The sequence below is a fragment of the Prionailurus viverrinus genome, chromosome B1 (assembly GCF_022837055.1).
Source record: "Prionailurus viverrinus isolate Anna chromosome B1, UM_Priviv_1.0, whole genome shotgun sequence".
Taxonomy (NCBI): domain Eukaryota; kingdom Metazoa; phylum Chordata; class Mammalia; order Carnivora; family Felidae; genus Prionailurus; species Prionailurus viverrinus.
The window spans coordinates 43,595,921-43,611,685 of record NC_062564.1 but is presented as its reverse complement, the minus strand read 5'-3'; the positions used below and the strand labels follow the sequence as shown (position 1 = coordinate 43,611,685).

Genomic DNA, 15,765 nt, shown 5'->3' with positions numbered 1-15,765 from the left:
CAGGAATAGTTGTTAGTTGTTCTTGTGAGGGGTAGTAAAATTGAGAATGACCTATCACACCATCTTGATAACATCACTAATATTGTGATTTAATTCTTAACATGGACCTGAAGGCAATGAGGGTTGGTGAGACAAATGTCCTAGGTATTATCATCAAAACTGTGTTTGTTTTTTTTTTAAAGAATTTTTTTAACGTTTTATTTATTTTTGAGACAGAGACAGAGCATGAGTGGGGGAGGGTCAGAGAGAGAGGGAGACACAGGATCTGAAACAGGCTCCAGGCTCTGAGCAGTCAGCACAGAGCCCGACCCGGGGCTCGAACTCACGGACTGCGAGATCGTGACCTGAGTCGAAGTCGGACGCTTAACCAACTGAGCCACCCAGGCGCCCCTGTTTGTTTTTTTTAATTTGGGGGCTCTCTCATATTTAGAGGGAGGCTTCCTATGCTGGAAAGTGAAATCCAAGTATATTTGTCCATGTCATCCAATTGTTCCCTTCCCAAGTTTCAGATTCTAGCTTCTTCCCCATCAAGCTTGGTAGATTTGAGAATTAAATTAATTCTGCAGCCTTTCAGCCCTTATCCTTAGGCTTTACATATGGTGTTACTCAGCTATGTCAATCCAACAACTACAGGATATGAAGAGTTACTACAGTGCTGGTACAGGAGCTTACTGATTGCCTATTTGCATTCTCTGTTGCTCGTTCACAGCTTTCTCTTTATATTTTTCACAGTGTGCATCCTCTAGTGCTGTCAAAAATCCAGTTGAACCCAAAGTTTTTACTAGAGCTTGTCATTATAGCAATGAAGTGCCCTGATCTTCCTCACAACTTGTCCTCACCTATACCTTATCCTATGCCATATTTGGTAATAACTGGACAAATCATAATGTTATTGCATATCATGAATTATCAGTGTCACATTTCTCTTTGGCAAGGAAGTTATCCCTGCGCTTTGTTAAATATGTGAGCAGCATAATCCAGGAATGCTATCTTGAGAGTCTTTCTGTGGTTTCCCCTGATATGAGTTACTGAGTCATGGAGAATCCTGACAGGAAGCTGATAGCACACTTAAACTGAGTAATTTGGTTACATGGCCACTTTGTGAGCTGGGAAGCAGAATGAATACAAGAGCTGTCATAAGAAATTAGCTAAATTGAAGATCATGACCCATATAGCCAAAAATATAATGAAAAACAGCCCTTTTATATAGTTATGGTAGCTACTTAAGAATTATATTAGGTATTCAATTGTTAAATCATGATAAAGCTTGGCATAGTTTCAGTTTGCTTATATCTCAGTAAAATTTCATAAGAAGAACTTAAGCTTCTCACCTGTTCAAGGAACTGTATTTTCTATTAAGTATTTGATAAAATAATAAGTATATTCAAAATTAGAAAATTATTACTTTTTATCACCTTTCAGTGACTTGTCTTTCATTTGAATGTTTGTTTTTGTTAATGTAGTACCCCAAGGAGGTAACTCTGGAGGCATTTTCCATTATTGTTACACAGATGCTCGGACTGAGTCTGGGAATATCATATGATGACACAAAGAATTGTCATTGTACAGGAGCTATCTGTATAATGAATCCAGAAGCTATGTAAGTTTATTTAAAAGTAAGATTATGTTTATTTTGTTTTAAATATTTCAAGTACAAAAATTTAGTGTTTACTTATAGCACAAATTAGCCATAAATGGACCAAGTACTATAAAATATAAACATGAAATTTTAAGTGTAAGAGAGTTGGAAGGAGGTGTACCATTAAGAATAGTCAAGGATAACAAATTCAATTGGAAAGAAAAATTAACAAGGGAGTGATATTTAGACTATGTATTTTATGAAATGACATGTTTAAAAATATGTCAGAATAGGGTGGCAGAATGGATAAAAAACTAAGACCCATCTGTATGCTGCCTACAACAGTCTCAGACAGAAAAGCACACAGACTGAAAGTGAAGGTTTGGAGAGAGCTTTTACATGCAAATGGAAACAAATAAAATCTGGGGTAGCAATAGCTATATCAGACAAAATAGACTTTAAAACAAAGACTGTAATAAGAGACAAAGAAGGAAATTACATAATGGCAAAAATATCTATCCATTAAGAGGACATAACAGTTGTAAATATCTATGCACCTAACATAGAAGCACCTAAATAGTTAAAGCAAATATTAACAAACATACAGAGAGAAATTGACAGTAATATAATAAAATCAATAAAGAAACAGTGTTTTTTTGTATGTATTTTTAAAATTATTTTATTTGTAGTTTACATATCATTTTATATTAGTTTCACATATACAACTTAGTTTTTTGACAAGTTAATATATTATGCTGTGCTCAACACAAGTGTCTATTCTATTTCATTGATCTAGGTGTCTGTTTTTGTGCCAGTGCCACACTCTTTTGATCACTACAGGTTTGTAATATAACTTGAAGTCTGGAATTGATATACCTCCTGTTTTGATTTTCTTTATCAAGATTGTTTTGGCTATTTGGGGTCTTTCAGGATTCCAGACAAATTTTAGGATTGTTTGTTCTAGCTCCGTGAAAAATACTGTTGGTATTTTGACAGGGATTGCATTAAATGTGTAGATTCCTTTAGGTAGTATAGACATTTAAAAAATATTTGTTCTTTCAATCCATGAGCATGGAATGTCTTTCTATTTCTTTGTGTTGTCTTCAATTTCTTAACAGTGTTTTATAGTTTTCACAGTACAGGTCTTTTACCTCTTTGGTTAAGTTTATTCCTGAGTATTATAATGTTTTTGATGCAGTTATAAATGAGATTGTTATCTTAATTTCTATTTCTCCTACTTTATTGTTAGTGTATAGAAATGCTAATGAGTTATGTATATTAATTTACTATGCTGCAAATTTATTGAATTCATTTATTAGTTTTCTTAGTTTTTTGATATAGCTTTAAGGGTTTTATATGTATAGTATTATGCCATCTGCTTATAGTAATAGTTTAAGTTCTTTCCCAATTTGATGCCTCTAATTTCTTATTTTGGGTCTGTTTTCTATGGCTAGAATTTCCAGTACTATGTTGAATAAAAGTGGTAAGAGTCGACATTTTTTGTCTTGTTCCTGATTTTAGAGGAAAAGGTCTCAGTTTTTTTTCCATTGAGTAAGTTGTGGTATTTTCATATATGGCCTAATATATTGAGGTATGTTCCATCAAAACCCACTTTGTTGAGAGTTTTTATCAAGAATGGACATTGAATTTTGTCAAATGCTTTTTCTACATTTATTGAGATGATCAATTTTTATCCTTTGTCACATAGATTGACTTGCAAATATTGAACCATCCTTGTATCTCTGGAATAAATCTTGGTTGTCATAAATGGTCGTTTTTTGTTTTTTTTTTTTAATTTTTTTTTCAACATTTATTTATTTTTGGGACAGAGAGAGACAGAGCATGAACGGGGGAGGGGCAGAGAGAGAGGGAGACACAGAATCGGAAACAGGGTCCAGGCTCTGAGCCATCAGCCCAGAGCCGGACACGGGGCTCGAACTCACGGACCGCGAGATCGTGACCTGGCTGAAGTCGGACGCTTAACCGACTGCGCCACCCAGGCGCCCCGGTAAATGGTCCTTTTAATGTGTTGTTCAACGTGGCTTGCTAATACTAATTTTTTTGAAGATTTTTGTATGTATGTTTATCAGAGATATTGGCCTTTAGTTTTCTTTTTTGTAGTGTCTTTGTCTGGTGTTGGTCTCAGAGTAATGCTGGCTTTATAGAATATATTTGGAGGCTTTTCTTCTGTTTTTTGGAATTAGGTATTAACTCTTCCTTCAATGCTTGATAGAATTCACCTGTGAAGCCATCTGGTCCTGGACTTTTATTTTTTGGTAGTTTTTTGATACTGATTAAATTTTGTTGCTAGTAATTTGTCTGTTCAGATTTTTTATTTCTTCTGGATTCAGTTTTGGAAGACTATATGCTTCCATTTCTTCTTTGTTATTGAATCCATTGGCATATAATTTTTTACAGTATTCTCTTATAATTTTTTGTACTTTTGTGGTATCAGTTGTTACTTCCTTTCTAATTTCTGATTTTCTCTTGTGTGTTTTTTATTTCAGTTATTATATTCTTCAGGTCTTCTTTTTATTTTATTTTTCTATTATTTTTTAATATTTGTTTGTTTTTGAGAGAGAGTGTATACACATGAGTGGGGGAGGGGCAGAGAGAGGAAGACAGAGGATCAGAAGTGGGCTGTACGCTGACAGGAGAGAGCTTGATGTGGGGTTCGAGCTCATGAACTGTGAGATCATGACCTGAGCCGAAGATGGATACTTAACCAACTGAGCCACCCAAGAACCCGATTGATTCTTTATTAATATTTTGTATGTATGTCTTTATTGAAAGTCTCACTGAGTTCTAACCCTCATCTTTTCATTCCAGTGAACATCTTTATGATTATTACTTTAAATTTTTTATTCAGCATATTGCTTATCTCCATTTCTTTTAGTTTTTTCCTGATGTCTTGTTTTTTCTTTTGGAGCATATTCCTTTGTCTTCTTATTTTGTTTGATTTACTGTGCTTATTTGTATGGATTAGTCAGAACAGCTACTTATAAACTTGAAGGAATGGTCTTATGCATAGCCATCCTCTAGGTAGACTGTGTGTGGTTGGTGACTTTTGCTGGTTGGCTGGAGCTGTGGCTGGCATTGGCTGGAGATCCAGAGGCTTTCCACATGGTGTGTGCCCTGTCATGATAGCTGAAGTTGAAGTGAATGCAGTACATGATAACCCAGGATTCTATATGTTGACGGCACTCTGTGTAGGAGGTTCCCTGTCAGGACAGCTGAAGATGAAGTGATTATAGGCGAGGGTGTCTTGGGGAGCTATTTGTTGATGGCACTTTGTGCAGGGCATACTCTGGTGGGGCAGCTGGAGCTAAGGTAGTATCTGGAGATCCCTTAACTCCCTGCATGGCAGAATAGCTAAAACTAAAGTGCGTGCAAACTGGGGCACCCAGATCTCTATGCACAGAGGGCACCTTGGCAGGAAAGCTGAAACTGAAGTGGATATAAACTGGGTTGTTCCAGTACTGTCTGCACAGAGCATGCCCTTTAGGTGTGGCTGAAGCTGAGGTGGGGTATAGGCTGGGAGGTCCTGGCATGCTCTGCGCATGGGGCACCCTGGCAGGACAGCTAAAATTAAAATGGGCAGGGGCCAGTGTGATTCCTGGGCTCTTTGCATACAGTGTGCCCTGGCAGGACAGCTGAAGCTGAATTGCATACAAGTCAGGTTTTCTGAAGGTGCTAGCTCAGGGTTGCCCTGGCTGGGTGACTAGAGCCAAGAGTGGTGTGGGTGATATGTTCAGAGCACTCCTTATAGGGGATGCCCTGCTGGAGTGGCTGAAATTGATGCAAGCATGGGCTTGTGTTTCCGGGGGTACCTCATGCAGTGGGTTCCAGAGCACTCTTCACCATGGGGTGTCCTAGCAAGACGTCTGAAGCCCAAGTGGTGCGGGCTTGGGGTGTTCTGTGGTGATTTGCACCTGTGTTACCTTGGCATGAAGTCTGGGGCTTTAGTGAGACTAACCAGGGGTGTCCTGATGCATATAGGCCACCTTGGTAAGATGGCTGGGGTTGGTGTGAGTTGTGGGCCTGGGCTCACTGAGATGGCAGGCCAATTAGGGCACTGGGACTGTGCACTGGTCTGTGCTCTCAAGGTACTTTCAAGACTGCCCTCCTACCAGAAAGCAATCCAGCAGCTCCTTCAGCCTTTTGGAGGAGTCTTAGTGCTGGCTGTTTTATGTACTAGTTGCTCTTTTAAATCACAGCTTTTTAGCGGCACCTGGGTGGCTCAGTTGGTTGTGTCCTACTCCTGATTTCAGCTCAGGTCATGATCTCATGGCTCATGAGACTGAACCCCACATAGGGCTCTGTGCTGACAGCATGGAGCCTGTTTGGGAATCTCTTTCTCTCCGTCTCTCTGCCCCTCCCCTGCTCTCTCTCTCTCTCTCTCTCTCTCTCTCTCTCTCAAAATAAATAAATAAATATTAAAAAATAAATCATGGCTTTTTAAAGAAAAGATAAAAGACAAAAAGAAAAAGAAAAAGAGAAGAAAACAAAAAGAAAGAAAAGGAAAGAAAGAAAGAAAGAAAGAAAGAAAGAAAGAAAGAAAGAAAGAAAGGATTTGATTTTTTTCTGTGTCCTTGCACAGCTGGGGCTGGGGTGGGTTTGAGGGCCTGGGACTCATGAGTCAGCAAGCCCGTTATGGCATCTGGACCCTGCTCCAGTCTGCGTTTTTAAGGAGGAGGGGAAATATAAACCCATCATTCTTCAGATGGGTGACCCTGTGACCCAGAGAAAGTTCCTGCAGCCCCTCCACCATTTGACAGAGTTCTAGTGTTGTGTCTTTCAAATGCTAGTTGCTTTTTAAAGCTGCAGTTGTTTTGTTTTCTTGTGTCTAAGGACAGAAGAATCTGTTTTTGGTCCTTCTGTACGTATATACCTCCCCACTGGGGTTCACAAAGTCAGGAGTAGGAATTGCCTTTGTTACCTTGTCTCCGTCTCTCTTTGTCTCCATCTCTCTTTTTTTAAATTTATTTTTAATTTTTATTTTTTGATGTTTAGTTTTGAGAGAGAGAAAGGCGGCAGAGAGAGAGAGAGAGACAGAGCGTGAGCGGGGGAGGGGCAGAGAGGGAGGGAGACCCAGTATCTGAAGCAGGCTCCCGGCTCCAGCTCCCTGCTGTCAGCACAAAGCCTGACTTGGGACTCGAACTCACTAACTGTGAGATCATGACCTGAGCCGAAGTCAGAGGCTTAACTGACTGAGCCACCTAGGCTCCACTGTCTCCATCTTTCTTGCTGTTTTCTTTTACTGTTCTATATTATGTTGTGCAGTAGCCTTTCAGTCAGCCCTTTGTTCTCATTTAGGAAAAATTGTCCTATAGTTATATGTAATTTGGTGTGTTCCCTGGAGCAGGTGAATTCAGGGTTTTCCTATGTTGCCATCTTGGACCACACTTAAGAAAACAGTATTTTTGAATGACACATTAAACCAGATGGGTTTAACAGGTACATAGAGAACATTCCACTCAAAAACAACAGAATATATATTCTTTTCAAGTGCACATGGAACATTCTCAAGGATATTTCACATATTAGGCCATAAAACAAGTCTCAATAAATTGAAGAAGATTGAAACCATATCATGCATCTTTTTTGACTATAGTCCTAAGAAACTAGAAATCAATTAAAAACCCAAACACACCGAGGCTAAATACCATGCTACTAAATGGTCACTTAGATCAACAAAGAAATCAAAGAAACAATCAAAACATACTTGGAGATAAATGAAAATAAAAACATAACAGTTCAACGTCTCCGGGACACAGCAAGAGCAGTTCTGAGAGGGAAATTTATAGGAATACAGGCTTACAGTAAGACACAAGAAAAACCTCAAATAATCAATCTAACCTTACTTTTAAAGGAATTGAAAAAGAAGAAACAAAGCCCAAAGTAGAAGGAGGAAATAAGAATGATCACAGTAGAAATAAATGGAGTAAAGGCTAAAGAAATAAATAGAAAAAAAATCAATGAAACCAAGAGCTCGTTCCTTTAAGATAAACAAAATTGAAAAACTTTTATCCAGACCTATAAAGGAAAAAAGAAAAGAACTTAAATAAAATCAGAAACTAAAGAGAAGTAACAACTGATAACACAGAAATACAAAGGATTATAAGAGACTACTACAAAAAATTGCATGCTAACAAATTGGGCAAATAAATTCTTAGAAGCATACAAGTTGCGAAAACTAAATCAGGAAGAAATATAAAATCTGAACTCAAACTCATAGATTCCTAGGAACAAAATTGAACCAGTAATCAAAACCCTCCAACAAACAGAAATCCAGGAGCAGATAGATTCACGGATAAATTTTTACCAAACATTTAAGAGTTAATACCTATGCTTCTGAAACTATTCCAAAACATAGAACAGGAAGCTTCCAAATTCATATTATGAAGCTAGCATTACCCTGATACCAAAACCAGACAAAGACACTACAAAAAAAACCCCTACACATCAATATCTTTAAGGAATGTACATTCAAAAATCTTCAACAGAATATTATCAAACTACATTTCAACAATACACTAAAAAGATCATTTAATATCATCACATGGGATTTATTCCAGGGATACAGGGATGGTTCAATATTTGAAGGTCAATCAACATACATCATACTAACAAAAGGAAGGATAAAAAGCATATGATTATCTCAGCAGATCAAGAAAAAGCCTTTTACAAAATTCAACATCATTCATGATAAAAACTCTCAACAAAGTGGGTTTAGAGAGAACATACCACAACACAATAAAGGTCATTAAAGAAAAACCCACAGCTAACATCATACCCAGTGTTGAAAAACTTAGAGCTTTTTGTCTAAGATCAGGAAGAAGACAAGGATGTCCACTTTTGCCACTTTTATTCAACATACTACTGGAAATCCCGCCACAATATTTAGACAAGAAAAAGAAATAAAAGGCACCCAAATTGATATGAAAGAAATGAAACTGTACCTTTTTGCAGATGACATGATTCTATACATAGAAAACTTTAAAGGATCTGCCAAAAACTATTAGAAGTAATAAGTGAATTCACTAAAGTTGCATGATACAAACTTAATACACACAAACATGTTGTATTTTTATACATTAATAACAAGGTAGCAGAAAGAAAAACAAAGAAGATAATTTTAGTTATAATTGCACCAAAAAGAGCTAAATACCTAGGAATAAACTTATCCAAGGAGGTGAAAAATCTGTACTTGAAAACTATAAAACATTGATGAAAGAAATTGAAGATGACACAAACAAATAGAAAGATATTCCATGCTCATGGATTGGAAGAACAAATGTTAAAATGTCCATTGACCCAAAGCAATCTACAAATTCAATGCAATATGTATCAAAATACCAATAGCATTTTTCACAGAACTAGAGAAAACAGTCCTAAAAGGTTGTATGGAGCCCCAAATGACCCCTAAGAGCCAAAGCAAACTTGAAAAAAAAATTACAAAATGAAGCTATCATAATCCCAAATTTCAGGGTATACTACAAAGCTGCAGTAAGCAGAGCAATATAGTACTGGCACAAAAATAGACACATACATCAATAGAACATAACAGAGAGCCCAAAATAAACCCATACTTTATATGGATAATTATCTATGACAAAAGAGGCAAGTACATACAATGGGGAAAAGAGTCACTTCAATATATGATGTTGGGAAAATTGGACTGCTACATGCAAAAGAATGAAACTGGACCACTTTCTTATACCATACATAGAATATAAACACAAAATGGATTAAAGACCTAAATGTGAGACCTGGAACCATAAAAATACTAGAAGAGAGCACAAGCAGTAATTTCTTTGACATTGGCTTAAGCAACATTTTTCCAGATATGTCTCATAAGGCAACAGAAACCAAAGCAAAAATAAACCATTGGACTACACCAAAATAAAAATCTTTTGCACAGTGAAGGAAACCATCAACAAAACAAAGAGGCAACCTACTGAATGAGAGAAGATATTTGCAAATGCTATATCTGATAAAGGGTTACTATCCAAAATACATAAATAACATATAGAACTGAACACCAAAAAGACAATCACTAAAAATGGACAGAGGACTCCCTGAATAGACTTTTTTCCACAGAGGAAATACAGATGGCCAACAGATATGTGAAAAAGATGCTAATCGTCAAGGAAATGCACATCAAAACTACAATGAGATATCACCTTACACATGTCATTATGGCTAAAATAAAAAGCGTAAGAAATAACGTGATAAAGAGGGTGTGGAGAAAAAAGGAACCCCTCATACACTGTTGGTGGAAATGTAAATAGGTGCAGCTACTGTTAAAAACAATATGGTGGTTCCTCAAAATATTAAAAATAGAAAAACTATGATGCAGTTATTCCACTATGGCTATTTAGCCACAGAAAATGAAAACACTAATTTGAAAAGATACATGCACACTTATGTTTATTTCTGCATTATTTATGATTGCCAAAATATGGAAGCAAGCCAAGAATCTTTTGATAGATAAATGGATAAAAAGAAAATATTATACACACAAAGGAATATTACTCAGCAGTAAAAAAGGTTGAGATCTTGCCATTTGAGACAACATGGATGGACCTGCAGGGTATTATGCTAAGTGAAATAAGTTAGAGAAATATAAATATCTTATGATTTCACATACATGCAGAATTTTAAAAGCAAAACTAATGAACAACAACAACAACAAAGCAGAAATAGACTTACATACAGAAAACAGAAGAGAGGTGAGTGGGGGAATGGGCAACATAGGTAAAGGAAGTTGTGAGGTATAGATTCCAAGTTATGGGATGAATATGTTACAGGGATGAAATTCTAAGCATGAAGAATATAGTCAACATAGTAGGTAAATAACTGAAGAGTACTTAGATTTATTTTTCTTATCTTTAAAAATGTAACTGATTATGCCTATGCTTTTACACAGTAATATAAGAATAAAGTGAGAAAATAAAATGGGACTGTTTTCTAAACTATAAAATCCTGTTTAAGTATGTGGTGAATTAGTTATAGTGATTTCTAAATTTGCCAGTGACCCCCAAATAGTTTATCAGACAAGGGCTATAGCAAGTTTGTATGGTGTTCTACATTTTTTTTTTTAGTGAAAATAGGCATTAATTTTAAAAAACATGTTCTTTTCATAGTTAACCACTAAGAGCCATCTAAAGGTTAACTCTTACATTTCTAAAAAAGCTCAAACTCTACCGTAAATACTTATATATACAAATATTATATTACAAATTCAATCTAAATTAATTCTATATATGTAACTAATATTATATATATATAGGTTTATGTACACATAAGATATACTTGTATTAAATTAATATATATTAAGTGAATATTATAATATGTTAAATATAAAATTTATGTAGATTTATAAAGAATATGAGGATTGCTATTCTGTGACTATTGTCCATTTGGCCAGTTACTCTTAAGTATTCTACAAAAAGGTATTTCATGTAGGTCACCCAGAGTCTAGTATTAATGATAATAAGAATATCATATTTTTACATTGTACTTAATATGTGCTAGAGATCATCACAAATACTTTGTATGTATTAACTCATTTGATTCTCACAATCTCTCTATAAGGCATTTCCTATTATTTCCATTTTTAAATTTTATGAACTGTTATAAAAAGGATAATTATCTATGGTCAGGTAGCTAGTTTGTGGCAAACCTAAGTTTTGAACCCAGGTATTTTGGCTTTAGAATCTGTGTTAATAAACTTTTGGATTTGCATGGTGCTTTATAAATACTTAAAATGTTTTCATACGTAGTCTTCAATTTCTTATAAAACTCATGGATAGGGCAAGTGTTTACTTTTACAAAATTTTGCATTTCCGCAATACGTCTTATATGTTATATAATTTTCAAAGGAGGCATGTGAGCAAGTAAGAAAATATTTTTTCCATTTAATGTGTGTGTTATTTTAAAGTTCCTGGAGTACAGTAAACCTAAATATGATTCTTCATTGGATATACAGTTAATTAACGGCCAAACTTCAGTATTATGCTAAGTGAAATAAGTCAGTCAGAGAAAGACAAATATCATACGATTTCATGTACATGCGGAATCTTAAAAGCAAAACTAATGAACAACAGTAACAACAAAGTAGAAATAGAATTAAATACAGAGAACAGAAGAGAGGTGTGTGGGGAAATGGGCAACATAGGTAAAGGAAGTTGGGAGGTATAGATTTCAAGTTATGGGATGAATAAGTTACAGGGATGAAGTTCTAAGCATAAGGAATATAGTCAACATATTGGGCAAATAACTGAAGAGTACTTAGAGGTCAGTAATGTCACCAGTGATTTGGCATTTACTGTAGGCCAGAGAGTTCAGTTAGGCACTTTACTTGTGTAATAATATTTAATTCTCACAACAGCGCTGTGAGGTGGATGGGTATTATTATCCCTATTTTGTAGATGAGAAGACTGAGACTTAGGAGTTAATCACTTTGTCTAAAGCCTCATGAGTCACAGGGTTGGTCCTGGTCAACAAGTTTATCTAACCCAAAGCTTTGTTATTTTCTCTATTCCATACTGACTTCATATAGAAGACAGTTAATGTATTGGAATTAACTTGAACTATGTAGCAAGAGAATATGTATTTGAGCAAACTTAATTCTTATAATTCAGTGATCATAATGGTATATCATTTTGATATTTTAATTTATATCTGCTTTTTAAATGTGGGTGGCTTGTGTTTTAAACTCTCACTTTTAGAGTAGTCTGCACACACAAATGAATTTAAAAGTGGAGAGAGGAAAGGGGCAGAGAAAATGGCAAAAGCTATGAAAGTAGGAACCTAGGGAAAACGCATGGCAAGGTTTGCTTACCTATCTGGTTGCATCATTTTACAAAAAGGCGAAAATATTTGGAAGGAACATGGAGTTATCAGTTATTCAACATAATTCAATTATTTTATTAATATTGTTTTCTTTTCATTCTTTGCTAAGACCAGTTTCATTAAACTATGGAAGTTTGATTGAAGAAGAGAAGATACCATTTTCCAGCATGGACTACATTGAGGGGAACATGGGCTTTATAAACTTTCACTTGTTTTGTTATTTTTTCTAACTCTTCGTCTTCTCATCTGAAAAATGAGATCATGATAGCTACATTGTACATTATACATTACTTGTGATGATGTAATTAATAAAGTCACAGCTAAGTTATTTATTGTATTGTTATGTCTTATTTGAGGAATAGGGAAAACCTTAGAGGATATAGAAGTGATGTTGTAGGGCTATACAGGAGCAGTGAAAACATGGAATTTTGGGGAAAACATATGGAAGAGAGAAAAGCACTGAAAGGAAAATGGAAAATGAAGTGGTGTAGAAGATATATATATATTTTCAAAATGCTGCCAAGTGCTATCTCTAACCTCAAAACAAAACAAAACAAAAAAATGTAGAGGGCACTGCTTTCCCATTACTTCTTTCTATCACTTAATTTCTCTGTTCTCTGAACCCAGAATTTAGGTTAGTTATAGCATAGTTTCAGTAAGCTTTTATAAAATAATTGGGAACAAAGCTAACATAGCATTAGAATTCAATGTGTAAAATATCAGCCAAACTCTTTATAATTGATTACAAATAATTTTGGGGAATACATGTTCTTAAGTTAAGAACTGCAATTTGGGGGAGCAAAAAATGAATAACTAGGGATTAAATATAGTTGACTAAAACTAGTTTCCAGAGCCAAAATATTACACAGTTTTCAATTAAAAGTTTCCTCACCTTCCAGTTTTGGTGACAAGATTATCAAATTTTATGGTTTATAGTAAAATATATATTGATATTTAATTGTAAATATTTCATTATGTAATATTCAGAGATGAATTTTGGGGTTAAAAAAGACCTGAATTTGAAGTCTTAAACAACTGTGTATGAATACTGATCCTGCTGATTTACAAACTGAGTGGGTTTTGTGAGGTTTTTATCTTCTCTGAACTTTAGTTCAGTTTCTCTAAAATGCTGGAGACAATGCCAGTGTCCCTGATTTATGATGAGGATTAAATAATCAAGTATATAAAATATCTGGCTAATAATATGTGTGCAATAAATGTCAGTTTCCACCTTGTCTGTTAGATTTTTACTACATATTTAGAGTGACTCATAGAAATATTCTCTGAAGTTATCTTTATTAGTGGTGTGTTAACCTTGTAAAGTTTTGATTAATATACAGTTTCTCTGAAATCTGTGAGAAAACTCAGGAATAAGCACAGTATAGTCTGTTTAATAAAAGTTTTTTGTTGTTATGAAGAACCAGTAGACAGCTGATTCTATGTTTGCTAAGTCCTGTCCTGGTAATAAGTAATACCAACAATAAGGATGATAAAATTCCTGCCTCAAACAGCTAACAACTTATTGAGTTATCTATCATATTATATATATACTACAAACCTGTGAATGGCTATTGAAAAATTATTGAAGTAGAAGAGATTTAAACTTTCAAAGAGCTTTATTCTTTTTTCTTAAAAAAAATTTTTTTTTTTGAGAGAGAGAACATGTGTGCAAGCAGGGGAGAGGCAGAGGGAGAGGGAGGGAGTGAATCTTAAACAGACTCCATGCTCCTCATGGAGCCCCATGCCAGGATTGATCTCATGGCCAAGAAGTGATGACCTAAGCCAAAATGAAGAGTCAGATGCTTAACCAACTGAGTCACCCAGGTACCCCTCAAAGAGCTTGATTCTTAATTTTATAATGGTCATGGGAAAGACTGAGGGAGTAGAAGAGAAGTTTGAAGAATATATTTGATATATATCTGTGAATTGACATAAGTGGATATGAGGTTTTCTCCATTCCTAGGCAGAAGCATCATATACATATATAAATACTTCTTTCCTATATACAAGAATTTACATACAATCATACCCCAAAACTCAAAATTTTCTCTTAGGAGGACACCTGGGTGGCTTAGTCAGTGAAGTGGCCAGCTCTTGTTTTTTGCCTCAGGTCATGATCTCATGGTTTCGTGAGTTCGAGCCCCACATTGGGCTGTGCACTAACAGTGTGGAGCCTGCTTGGGATTCTCTCTCTTTCCATCTCTCTCTGCCCCTCCTCCCCCACTTGTGCTTTCTCTCTTTCTCAAAATAGATAAATAAACTTCCAAAAATTTTTCTCTTAGGTGATGTAGTTTGTAATGCATATAAAAATAAAGTTAAATCTATTTTTGATTTTTTTTATTGTGGTAGGAACACATAACAGGAGTTCTCTTGAAAGTTTAAATATGAAATACACTATTGTTAACTAGAGGCACTATGTTGCACAGCAGATTTCTAAAACGTACTCATCTCGAATAACTGAAACTTTATACCCATTGAATAACTCCCATTTCTGCCTCCTCCTAGCCCCTGGCAGCCACAATTGTACTTTCTGCGTCTATGAGGTTGACTGTCTTAGATATCTTATAGTTGTGAGATCATGTAGTAGTTGCCTTCTGTTACTGACTTATTTCACTTAGTTTAATGTCCTCGTGGTTCATTCATGTGTTGCGTATGGCAGGGTTGCCTTCTTTTTTTGAGGCTGAATAATTTTCCATTGCACATGTGTACCACATTTTTTAAATTCATCTGTCAATGGATATTTATGTTGCTTCCATATCTTTGGTATTGTGAATAATGCTGCAATGAACATGAGGATGCAGATACTGAGATCCTTCAGTTATTTCCAATATATACTCAGTAGTTCTATTTTTAACTTTTTTTAAAATATGAAATTTATTGTCAAATTGGTTTCCATACAACACCCAGTGCTCATCCCAACAGGTGCCCTCCTCATTGCCCATCACCCACTATTTTTAACTTTTTGAAGAAACTCTCTACAGTTTTCCATAGTGGCTGTCCTAATTTACATTCCCACCAACAGTGTACCAAGGATTCCAGTTTCTCCATATCCTTGTCAACTCTTATCTTTTTAAAAATAAAATCTTAACAGATGTGCGGTGATATCTTATTGTGTGTGTTTTTTTAAATAGGCTTCACACCCACTGCAGAGCCCAGTGTGGGGCTTGAACTCACAACCCTGAGGTCAAGACCTGAGCTGAGATCAACAGTAGGTTGCCTAACCAAATTAGCCCCACAGGTGCTCCTTATTGTGGTTTTGATTTGCAATTCCTGATGATTAGTTATATTGAGCACCTTTTCGTTTACCTGTTAGCCATTTATATGTA

The 15,765-nt window shown here is 35.4% G+C and overlaps 1 protein-coding gene across 6 annotated transcripts in view; it reads left to right on the top strand.

Moving 5' to 3' along the window:
• The window catches only part of ADAM32 (ADAM metallopeptidase domain 32), a 184,825-nt gene that overhangs the window by 65,237 nt on the left and 103,823 nt on the right, over positions 1–15,765 (top strand). For all 6 annotated transcript variants that reach the window (XR_007151363.1, XM_047854776.1, XM_047854775.1 and 3 more), the window contains one exon: positions 1,464–1,600. Coding sequence is in view for 5 of the 6 variants with exons in the window: in XM_047854776.1 (XP_047710732.1) it covers positions 1,464–1,600 (137 nt within the window). In the remaining variant the exon portion in view is untranslated. The remainder of the gene's footprint in view (positions 1–1,463; positions 1,601–15,765) is intronic.